The sequence below is a fragment of the Lepidochelys kempii genome, chromosome 6 (genome assembly GCF_965140285.1).
Source record: "Lepidochelys kempii isolate rLepKem1 chromosome 6, rLepKem1.hap1, whole genome shotgun sequence".
In the NCBI taxonomy this organism is placed as follows: Eukaryota; Metazoa; Chordata; order Testudines; family Cheloniidae; genus Lepidochelys; species Lepidochelys kempii.
Window position 1 is genome coordinate 38,229,670 of NC_136385.1, and position 12,452 is coordinate 38,242,121.

Genomic DNA, 12,452 nt, shown 5'->3' on the forward strand with positions numbered 1-12,452 from the left:
ATGAAATATAATTAATAGTAATGTATTGTCATTCATGATTTGACTGCTTACCCTGGGGCAGGGCAGAAAGGTTGGCCTTCACTTGGTGTTTCTTCTGACCTTTGTTTGTGTTTTTTGTATCGTCCTTCTAGACTTCTATAATTCATATTGCTCTTGAATGTGTGAATACTTCATATTGCAACCATTGTATTCTGTATTTGCAATCTAGGCATAAATATAATGTTCTAAATCACATACATAAAAGTAAACGTTCTTAAAAAGCAGATAACATCTTGTTTTATTAGGAAGAAGCGTTGCATGCGTTCATTCAGCCGGAGATCCTTGATGGCCCTAATCAGTATTTCTGCGAACGCTGCAAGAAGAAATGTGATGCAAGGAAGGTAAATACATACCATTTGTGTAACATTTCATTGGTTAGTGTTTATCTATATATGTAACATAATCTTGCCCATTGGATATTGTGTTTTTGTTTAGGGCCTGCGTTTTTTGCATTTTCCATATCTGCTGACTTTACAGTTGAAGAGGTTTGACTTTGATTACACCACTATGCACAGGATTAAACTTAATGATCGCATGACTTTTCCTGAGGAGCTAGACATGAGCACGTTCATTGATGTTGAAGATGAGGTAAAGACCAGTGTACAGTCTCTTTCTGAGAACCATCTTTCTCTAGCATCTCTTAAAATCTAGTGTCGTTAGCGCAGTGGTTTTCAGCCTGTGGTTCGTGGACCCCGAGGTGTTCTCAGACAATGTCTAAGATTTCCAGAGGTCTGCACTTCCATTCAAAAATGTTTAGGGGTCTACAAATGAAAAAGGGTTGAAAACCACTGCATTAGGGAAAACATCACGGCCAGCATTTTGAAAACGTATGCCTGTCAGGCTTCCTAAATGCTCAGTAAGGCATCAGAAAAAAGTTGCCTGATTTTTCAGAAGTGCTGAATACCAACAGCTCGCCTTGACTTCAGTGGAAATTACTGACTGGTCAACACTTCTGAAAATCAGACCACTGTTTTGGGTACTTTAATCAGGATTTAGGAACTTAGTGTTAAAAATCTCATTCCACGTTTCTTTGTTTCTGTTCAGGTTTGGAGTTTTAAATTAATTTACAAAAGGGGGCTTCTGGCAGTGCTCTACAGTGTTATGTAAGGTGCCTGGGTTTAATTTCCAGTGCTGATATATTTCTTCCTCCATCTTGTTAGATGCTGGGAACAGTGCACTCACATTGAGTGTAATTCATTCTCTGGAAAGTGCATGGTGTATTTCTAAACAATAAGAATTTGGTTTGGTGGTTATGAAAGCCACCTCCTCCTTACCTAGAAAGATGGTGGCTTTGATACATGGCCTTTGGGCTGGGAGAAATGTACAGCAAAGGGCCTCTTCAGTGGCACTTTTATGGGCATGTGACTACTATGTATCGTTGATGTTTCTCATAATATCCGTTCTCTTCTCACTTCACCCATATTTTTAAGCTGGATATAAGGTGCTTAAAGTAAACTTTAAAAGAGGATAGAGTTGTAATCTGTTTCATTGCACCCACTGTGAAGGACATCCAGCCTTAATTTTCTCAAATAAAAAGGATAAAATGTTGCACATTGGAATCCTGAAATGCAAAACTAGGATTGCTTTGTGAGAACAATGACTTTGAGATCAAAAGACTGTTGCTGTCAGCTGGTAACATATGGGGAATAGCTAAAGACTTGCTAAATTCTACGAATTGGACTTGCCTTCTCTAGATGCAAACTTTCAGAAGAGGGTCCTTCAGTGAAAGGCTGAGCGCTCAGAAAATTTAAAAGCAGATTGTTCCTGCTTGCATATCTGGGTATATTTTCTTTTGGAGATATGGGTTTAGGTGGTATTGAAGTCACTGCCGGTTTTTATTACTGTTATCACTTTTAATTACGTTCCCTTTTTGAGGATTCGTAGGCATGCTTCACTGGAAAAACAAGCAAGACAAACTTTCCATCTATGTATTTTTTTTAAATTTTAAGTATTACAGAACTCTCAAGAACCTACATACTGTATCTTTGACTTCTGTTCAAGAAAAAGTAGCTCCATGGATGTAATCCTAAAATAGACGTGCCAGTGATATCTAGCTAATTTAATTTTAATATCAAAAGACAAATACATTTTGGGAGACTTTCTCCTGAAATCTATTGGAACATTGTTGGTACCCTTCATCAACATAACTTAGTTAGCAGTCAGGATAATCATAAAAAGTGTTTGTCTTCAAAACTTAACATCTTCCTCAGATTTGCCATATGCAAAATATAGATAATGCTATATCCTTCTTCACAGAGGATTATTTGTAAAACGCTTTGAAATTTGCAGGTGGAAGGTACAGTCTTCTATAGAATTGCACAGTCTTATTTATTTTGATAATTCATTGTTTCTTGTTACATGTATATGTATTATCATTTTTATCTACTTTATAAAATTAACATTTATGGTTTATTTTTAAGAAGTCTCCCCAAACTGAGAGTTGCACTGATAGTGGAGCAGAGAATGAAGGCAGCTGTCACAGTGATCAGATGAGCAATGATTTTTCTAATGATGATGGTGTTGATGAAGGAATCTGCCTTGAAAGCAGTAGTGGTGCTGAAAGGATTTCAAAAATTGGCATTGAAAAGGTACTCTTAAAACACAAACATGTGGGTACAGCTTTAGTATGTTGTCCAGATAAATGGTGTTTTAAAAACAGTCATATTTCTTTGCTCTTGTTCTAATATTTAAGCCTGCAGCGTTGCAAAAAACACAAAAGGCATGGGGAATTTCCCCATTCTGAGGGAATGCTCACCTGGCCAGAGCCTATGGATTTCCTGCTTCGTTCTGGCAGAAAGTTTTTATTTCTGGGAAGCACTTCCATGATGAGGTGGATTGTCAAATCCCTTCACACTATGCAAATGTCTTGCAATTTAAAAACAAAGGGCTAGAGAGTTTTGATCAGTCTTTGGCAGGTTCCACTCTGTGCAAGTCAGCACCTTCATACTGTTGGAGCAGAAAATGATTTTAGCTATTTTGTTCTGTCCCATATATTTCAGCATAAAATATGTTGTCGTATCCTGGGAGAATAAATTCTTGAAGAGGCTGTCTTCCACCTGTAGCATATAGGAGCTTGGAGCAGCCACCTATATGAATAGCCTAAAATGGCTGTCTAGTTTTCACCTGACTGTAAACATGTTTCTCATGGAGGCTTGTTTTAATAAAGTATCATTAAAACAAAGAGCTACTAAAATACTAGTTTTCCCCAGGCTTGCCCTTTGTTCACAGCATTATCTTGTGGAGCTACATGGACTCTTATATCTAGGGAAGTACCATTAATATTGAGTTTGACTGGAAGGGAATCAGAGATGCTTTGTCTGGTATCAAAAGCATAATAGTGGAAAACGCTGGCCTTTGTGATGTTTTGTGATCCATTAGGATGTTAGACCAAGACAGAGTGTGGAGGGTCAATATGTCTCTGAATTAATAGCTTTATTATGACTTTCTTTAATCTGTGACATGAATTTGAGGAAATTGAGATCTTGTGTCAAACCAGCTAAGATAGGTGAGTCAGGCCCATTAAGGGCTTGATCTTATCAGGAGCTTCCATATCTCCTAGGAGATATTGAGTGCCTTCCAGGATGCACAATCACAGTGTAAGTTTGCTCATTTGTCTGCATGCAGCTATTCCTACTTTGCACACATGCAACGTGATGTATGTATGAAACTTGGATTTACGTGGACTTGACCTAATTATAAGCCTTCTGTTTTGTCACTTGCATCTTGAATTGTTCCCAGAACCAACTAATAAGCCTGTACAAGTGTTAATGTGCTCCTAGCAAACCACCACAGTCTGTCTAGGTCGCTGGAGAATGCAGGATGCTTCAGTTATTTTATTAAAAATATAAAGGTAGCACTACATGATCCAATTAAAGACTGGAGCCTTTGTGCCTAGGGATTTTACATATATGTAATAAAGTCTAAAGAGCTCACAGTATTAGAATGTGATAGATAGCAGCTGGATCAACAGGAAATGGGAAGAACAAGACAAATAAAATTATCACTTTTGTATAATGAGCAGTAATTACACCACACTAGCTAACAGTCTTGCTGCTTTATTAGCTGCTAATCTAGCTGTTCTCTAATGTTTTTGTAGGTTTCAGAGTAACAGCCGTGTTAGTCTGTATTCGCAAAAAGAAAAGGAGTACTTGTGGCACCTTAGAGACTAACCAATTTATTTGAGCATGAGCTTTCGTGAGCTACAGCTCACTTCATCGGATGCATGCCGTGGAAACTGCAGCAGACTTTATTTATACACAGAGAATATGAAAAAATACCTCCTCCCACCCCACTGTCCTGCTGGTAATAGCTTATCTAAAGTGATCATCAGGTGGGCCATTTCCAGCACAAATCCAGGTTTTCTCACCCTCCACCCCCCCACACAAATTCACTCTCCTGCTGGTGATAGCCCATCCAAAGTGACAACTCTTTACACAATGTGCATGATAATAAAGTTGGGCCATTTCCTGCACAAATCCAGGTTCTCTCACCCCTTTTTGTAGTTATCCAAGCAAAGGTGAATTTAAGGAGGTGTTTGAATGAGGGTGATGTAGTGCTTTACATATTTTTGAGCTCTTCCTACCCATTTTGTGGGAGGGGGTTGAAGCAAGAATGTGCTTGAGAAAAACATTCAGCTAATGGACAAGGAAGACTGATATATCTGGCAGAGCAGAGATAAAGACAAGTAGCATGTATTTTATGCAGTGAAGGGGAAGTGAGAGGAGGCATGTGAAGAAGGGGTTCATGTCATAGCAACAAGTCAAGATGATGATCTTAGCAGCAGAGTTTTGAATAGACTTGAGGGAGCCAAGATTGCATTTGTCAAGGCCAAGTTGTAGTAGTCAAGATATGAGATGGTTAGGGCTAGAATCTTATTGAAGGCCATTCCATGACTGGTACATTATGGTAGAAAGTGTGTTGGTGATGCAGATATTGACATTCGTGACAGCTACATCTGAAAGGAAAAGTCAGTCTTTTGGTCAGCCATAATTTCAATGTACTTGAAAGAGAGCATTATAGGCCACCACTACAATCTCTTTTTCTAGAAGTACTAGAGTACCACCATGAAGTTGTAAAACTTACTTGGGGAAAGGTGACAGATAAAGATGAAAGTTCAACTCCCCTTCATTCTTGTAGGTGAAACCGTGATCTACAAGTATTAGATATCTCTATCTTGTCTGAGTAGTATGAGATTTCACCATAGAGAAATTGGAAAAGATTGTTTTTTGTCTTAAATAAATTTTCATTGCAGTATGATTGCTTAACTTTTTTCTTTTATCAGGCTCACAAATTTGGGATGAAAGTCCTGTTTTTTTGAGTTGCTAAGAGTGGAAAAAGTTAGGAAAATACAGTAATAGTACAGATCTCTGAAAACAGCTATCTGTTTGTTGGCCTACAGAAATGATCATGTAGAAGAGAAGAGGGTATTAGGAGCATTTTAATATGCTATTAAATATCTTGAATTAATAGTCACAAAATACATTTCACAATGGCAACTCATTCCATGATAGCAGTGCCCCCATTCTGTTGTTTAGTGATTACCAAGGACTCTAAGATGGAAAACTTTTACTGGTACAAATCTTCTCTGAAATCTTTGGAAAAGTTGTTACTAATACTTAATTGTAGGATAGGCTTCACTGACCTTATTCAGTGAACTAATCTGAAACATGGCTTGCAACGTTCCCTCTAATTTTTTATATCAATGTGCGGAATGAATTTTATGTGCACCAGTATGAAAGTGATGTGTGGTGGGGGTGGGGCCGAGGGGTTCAGAGTGTGGGAGGGGACTCAAGACTGGGGCAGAGGGTTGGAGTGCGTGCGGGGGTGGGGAGCCAGGGATGAGGGGTTTGGACTGCAGGCTGCCCCAGGGCTGGGGCCAGAGGACTGCCCCCCCTCAGCCCTCTCCCCACTGGTAGCAGGGCCAAGGCGCCTCTCCCCCTCGGAGCTTGCCCCGGGGCTGGGGCCGAGGCAGCTCTGCACGCCCCAACTTGCTCCATCCCCCACCTCTCTCCTCTCCAGGTGCTTGTGGCAGTGCACCTGTGTGGCCCTTTATAGCCTGCTCCGCGGAAGTGCATCTTAGAGGGAACTTAGATGGCCTGTAGCTTGTATCAGTCTAGACCCATTAGGAAGCCGTGGATTGGTTAGAACTGAACCTTTATAAACCCTTTAAAGACTGTTTTTAATAGTGTAATATCTACATTCTGGCCCTCTAATAAATTAGACATTGGGGTGCTAGTGTTCAGTTTCAGTCTTGATAAATGTGGTATTGGGACTCCTGTAAATCTCTGTTGAGAAGTAGGAGCTAGTTAACAGTCACTTGATTAATGCAGGGAGTGAAAGTCATAATACCCATAACTTAATCCTAGATTTGACAATGACTCTGCATTTTGGCCAAGTAATTTCATCTTTCTGTGCTTCTGTGTTTCCATGTGTAAAATGGAGAGGTTTACCCTACCTCAGCAGGAAGTTGGGGATTAATAAATTCATGTTTGTGAAAAGAAAAGCCTTCAATGGAAAATGCTACATAAGTTCTTACTATTTCAGACTCTTGAGCCTTCGGACTAATGATGAAGGAAATCACATACTTTTGTTTCTGGTTCTATAGAGGTCCCCACTCTTTTCCCGCCATGCCCCAGTCCAAATTTTATAACACAGAATTAAGTTTTAAAGATACCCCCCCCCCCAAAAAAAGGAAACTACTTTTTGGCCTTCATTACACATTGATTGAAAGTGTACAGAGAAGAAAGGTAGTGTAATGGTCTAATCGTCAATACTTTAATCCATGCTCTGACATGGTTTGTGACTGTAGGCAAGTCACTGTACCTATTTGTCTCAATTTCCCCATGTGTAAAGTGTGGATGTTAACTGTCTGACATAAGAAAATTGTTTTTAACAGTAATGCCTCACAAGTATTATGAGGATTAAAGTTTGTAAATTACATTGAAGATAAGTGCCTTGTCTATGCTAAATATTAGAAAGAAAGCAGTTGCTTCCATAGTTAAGGTGAAATAAGCCTGCGCAGAGTTAAAGTTGTTGAGTCAACTTAACTGTGAAAGTCTGTACGTTCAGATGTTTGTGGAGTTTATAAATTTAATTTGGGCTTAATTTCCTGGGTTGGCACTATTCACATTTTTTAAACTGTACCGTATTATTTTTTCTTTTGAGTTAGTGAAACTTTCCCATCCTTAACATCAGATTAGTTTTTTCTCTGAAAATTATTTTTATTAATTTTTAATGCCAGGTTCATACTCCCTCTGTTTTTTTTGGATAAGGAGAATATATTGTAAGTAAGGTAGGGATAAAATTTTATATTTTGTATCTGCGTTCATATTCAGCATCTGTATAGGAAGGAAGGGTGGTCCTGTGGTTTTAAGGCAGTTGACTAGGACTTAGACCTGTCTCTGTGACCTTGGACAAGTCACTCCTCTTTCCGTTTCTCTCTTCCACATTAGTAAAATGAAGATAATACTTCCTTTGTCTTTCCTGTTTTTTAGATGGTCCCCACCCTCAAAGAGTTTATTGTCTCTTATTATGCTTTTTCTCACAGCGCCTAGCACAATGGGGCTCTGATCTTGGTTGGGGCCTCTGGGCGCTATTGTAATTCTACTAATAATGCAGAATAGTACTTGTGGAGAGGTCTATGCACAATTGTTTCCATAGTTATTTTTCATGTAACTATACACAATTGAGAAACTTTTTTTAAATAACGCAGGTGCAGTTTGTCAGAATGACTTATTACAAGTTCTCTGTTCCTTACTTTGATTTATCTATTTTTCTTCTCTAGAATTCTTTACTGTATGAACTCTTTTCTGTAATGGTCCATTCAGGAAGTGCTGCTGGTGGCCATTACTATGCCTGCATAAAATCTTTTAATGATGAGCAGTGGTATAGCTTCAATGATCAACATGTCAGCAAGGTAAAGTAATATTTGCTGCTTTGTTTTCCCCATAAATGAAACAATGAGATTTTATTATTGTTCATGACTCTCACTTGTAGTATTTGAAGTAATGTGCATATTTGTGAAGTTACAGTGCATAGACTTTGAATTTAGTTTATATCGCTTTTTCAGCTTCTCATCATCTAGCCTCAACTTGTTCGTGTGTATAATTCATTACTTAATTTGAATGTTAAGTGCTTTTGCAAAATCTTTTCATATGAAGAATGATACATGTGATTATTTTAATTTTTCATATATTAAGTCTTCTCATATTTCCAGCCACCATCAGTGCAGACTGCATGATTTAGCCTGTCTGGATCTGTGAGGACCTAAGATATTTCTCTTTGAGGGAAGAATGCCTTCTAAATGTGTGTGGTTTTTTTTTTTTTTTAAATCCCTTTCCCCTCCCTCCCCTTCTTTGCCTGTTGTTTCACTATTGGATCAAGAAATGGAGGTAGCAATGCAAACCAAATAGCTAGGAAATAATGGTGCATTCTTTGTGGTAGCACTCTACAAGTCTTCATTGTAGGCTCATTCTACAGTACTTGCTATCATGGTGCCCCCACCCCATTGGCAGTTTGTTTGCTCCTCTGAGCAGGTCTTCTGCCTGCAACAAGGTCTGTCAGTCACTGTCTGTGCAATATAGGAAGTTCATTGGGTGCTGTTATTAATTCTCAAGCAATATGAGAGATTTCCGGATATGGGAAGAGGCAAGGCTACCTGCTTCAGCTGATCAGGACATGTTATGGCTTCTCCATGCTGCTTTATCCTGTTTAATAGAAATCTTCAGTTTTTTAGGCTAATTTTGCTCTCTTTTTATTTACTGTCCCCCTTCTTCCATACCACCTCTATACAAAAGAAAATAGAACATATTCTTTCTGGCTAAAGATTTTGAGAAGTCTAACATTCCCATCTCTCTTCTCTTAAGGAACTGTTCCCTGACCCTGGGAGAAAAGTGCATGGTCCTTGCACTGTCTTCCTGTAAAGACTTTGAGGATGGTTCTGGTGAACTTCCATAAGGTGTCCAGATGATTAAGGGAGGGAAAGTCTTGTAGGAATGGAAGTCTCCTATTAAATGTGAAAGCCTTGGCAGCTTTAGTTTTATGCCTTCCCCTTTAAAATAGACAAGGGCAACTTCTTGCTTGCTCAAAAAGTTAATGATAGTTCTGCCATAATTCAAAGGTAGTGGTGTTAATCCTATCCTGCTCCAAAGCTTCATATGTCTTGACCTAAGTAAAGCTTTTGATATAGTGTCCATGACCATCTCATAAACTAGGGAAATGCAACCTAGATGGCGCTACTATAAGATGGGTGCAAAACTGGTTGGAAAACCGTTCCCAGAGAGTAGTTATGAGTAGTTCACAGTGATGCTGGAAAGGGCATAACAAGTGGGGTCCCGCAGGGGTCGGTTCTGTTCAGTATCTTCATCAGTGATTTAGATAATGGCATAAAGAGTACACTTATAAAGTTTGTGGACGATACCAAAATGGGAGGGGTTGCAAGTGCTTTGCAGGATAGGGTTAAAATTCAAAATGATCTGGACCAACTGGAGAAATGGTCCGAAGTAAATAGGATGAAATTCAATACAAACAAAGGCAAAGTACTCCACCTAGGAAAGAACAATCAGTTGCACACACACAAAATGGGAAATGACTGCCTAGGAAGGAGTACTGCGGAGAAGGATCTGGGGGTCATAGTGGACAACAAACTAAATATGAGTTGACAGTGTAACCATGATGCGGAAAAAAGCGAACATCATTCTGGGATGTATTAGCAAGAATGTTGTAAGCAAGACATGAGACGTAATTCTTCCACTCTACTCTGCGCTGATTAGGCCTCAGCTGGAGTATTGAGTGCAGTTCTGGGCGCCACATTTCAGAAAGTGCAGAGAAGAGCAACAAAAATTATTAAAGGTCTAGAAAATATGACTTATGTTTAGTCTGGAAAACAAAAGACTGAGAGGGGACATAAGTTTTCAAGTACATAAAAGGTTGTTACAAGGAGGAGAGAGAATTGTTCTTCTTAATCTCTGAGGATAAGACAAGAATAGGTCTATAAGATGGATAGAAAGCTGGTTAGATCGGTGGGCTCAACTGGTATTGATCAATGGCTCGATGCGTAGCTGGCAGCCAGTATCAAGTGGAGTGCCCCAGGGGTCCATCCTGGTGCTGGTTTTGTTCAACATCTTCATTAATGATCTGGATGATGGAATGGATTGCACCCTCAGCAAGTTCGCAGATGACACTAAACTGGGGTGAGAGGTAGATATGCTGAAGGCTAGGGATAGGATTCAGAGTGACCTAGACAAATTGGAGGATTGGGCCAAAAGAAATCTGAGGTTCAACAAGGATAAGTGCAGAGTCCTGCGCTTAGGAGGGAAGAATCCCATGCATTGCTACAGCCTGGGGACCGACTGGCTAAGCGGCAGTTCTGCAGAAAAGGACCTAGGAATTAATGGATGAGAAGCTGGATATGAGTCAACAGTGTGCCCTTGTTGTCAAGAAAGCTAATGGCATATTGGGCTGCTTTAGTAGGAATGTTGCCAGCAGATAGAGGGAAGTGATTATTCCCCTCTATTCGGCAGTGGTGAGGCCACATCTGGAGTATTGCATCCAGTTTTGGGCCCCCCACTACAGAAAGGATGTGGACAAATTGGAGAGAGTCCAATGGAAGGCAGTGAAAATGGTTAGGGGGCTGTGGACTTATGAGAAGAGGCTGAGGGAACTGGGCTTATTTAGTCTGCAGAAGAGAAGAGCGAGGGGGGATGTGATAGCAGCCTTCAACTACCTGAAAGGGGTGGGGGGATGTTCAGAGAGGATGGAGCTAGGCTGTTTTCAGTGGTGGCAGATGACAGAACAAGGAGCAATGGTCTCAAGTTGCAGTGGGGAAGGTCTAGGTTGGCAATTAGGAAAAACTATTTCTCTAGGAGGGTGGTGAAGCAGTGGAATGGGTTACCTAGGGAGGTGGTGGAATCTCCATCCGTAGAAGTTTAAGGCCCTGGCTGGGATGATTTAGTTGGTGTTGGTCCTGCTTTGAACAGGGGGTTGGACTAGATGACCTCCTGAGGTCCCTTCCAACCCTAATCTTCTATTATTCTTCTATGATTCTAAGAAGCAATGGGTGTAAATTGCAGCAAGGGAGCTTTAGGTTGGACGTTAGGAAAACTTCCTAACTGTCAGGGTGGCTAAGCACTGGAATAAATTGCCTAGGAGGTTGTGGAGTCTCCAGCATCAGAGATTTTTAAGAGCATGTTACACACACCTGTCAGGGATGGTCTAGATAATACTTAATCCTGCCATGAGTGCAGGGGACTGGACTAGATGACCTCTCGAAGTCCCTTCCAGTCCTGTGTTTCTATGCTAAATGTAACTATAAATCTCCATTATTGTTTGACTGACAAGAGCTCCACTTGAAGTCAATGGCGGAATTCCCATTGAGTAAGGATTTTATCCTAGATTTCTGTCCCTAAAAAGAATTTAGTAGCCTTACGACCAAAACACTTACAAAAGTTATGATGGTGATGCTTGTGGATGCTCTCAGAACCGACCAAGTCTATGGGGGATGTATGTGTACACACACATACAATATTGAATTTGAGGTGTAGCTTAAGCAAAGCCATCCTGTTACCTTACCATTTTAAATCAGGCAAATCCATCACTTGTAGTTATTAGGGTTTTTTTGGTAGCTGACCCAACATGTTTTAAGAGAGCTTTCAACTTGCTTTTTGTCTACACACATTTTTCCACTTGGGACTGATTCTTTGAAGTATGACCTTCTTTGAACTCTTATCTACTAGGAAATGTGCCTTCTGGGATTTTCTACATTGAATATATTTACTTGAATTTTCATATGAATTTTTAAATCATGCTATAGAAGTGTATGGAAGTTGAAAGAGACTGTATTTGCTGTCATGTTTCTTATAATGCATATTAAAATTTGTTCAAGAAACTCACACTTCAAAAAAGTTTAAGGATCTTTATTTTCCACCTAAAAGGGAGACCTAATCACTTTTAGACACACAACTTTTATTTTCTTGCTCATTTAGAAAATAAAAAGAAACAAATGTAAAATAGTTATGAGTTTAGTATGATTGTCAGTTCTTCCAATAAATGCTCACTGACTATTGTTACTTGACAAAGAATGAACTTTTTTTTTTTAAAAAAATGTTTTTGCTACTAGATAACCCAAGAAGATATTAAGAAAACATATGGTGGGGCCTCTGGAAGCAGAGGCTATTATTCCAGTGCTTTTGCTAGGTTAGTATCTCTCTAGTACTTCTTTTTTAATATTGATATAAACCAGCCAAACCTTTTGCATGCCACATTATGGCAAAAATGGTATAATATGTTTATATAAAATAATTCTAATAATTGATGACAATTTGAGAATTTCTAGCAATAGTATGAATTTCATGTTTAAAAACAATATTTGTGATTACTGAATTAATACACAGTATTACAGTTGCCATATACGGCTA

General features: G+C 39.3%; 1 protein-coding gene across 6 annotated transcripts in view; it reads left to right on the forward strand.

The window, feature by feature from the left end:
* Window positions 1-12,452, forward strand: part of USP47 (ubiquitin specific peptidase 47) — a 94,696-nt gene that overhangs the window by 43,253 nt on the left and 38,991 nt on the right. For all 6 annotated transcript variants that reach the window (XM_073347602.2, XM_073347600.2, XM_073347604.2 and 3 more), the window contains 5 exons: window positions 285-380; window positions 475-627; window positions 2,460-2,627; window positions 7,823-7,954; window positions 12,155-12,231. In XM_073347602.2, coding sequence (XP_073203703.1) covers window positions 285-380; window positions 475-627; window positions 2,460-2,627; window positions 7,823-7,954; window positions 12,155-12,231 — 626 coding nt within the window. The remainder of the gene's footprint in view (window positions 1-284; window positions 381-474; window positions 628-2,459; window positions 2,628-7,822; window positions 7,955-12,154; window positions 12,232-12,452) is intronic.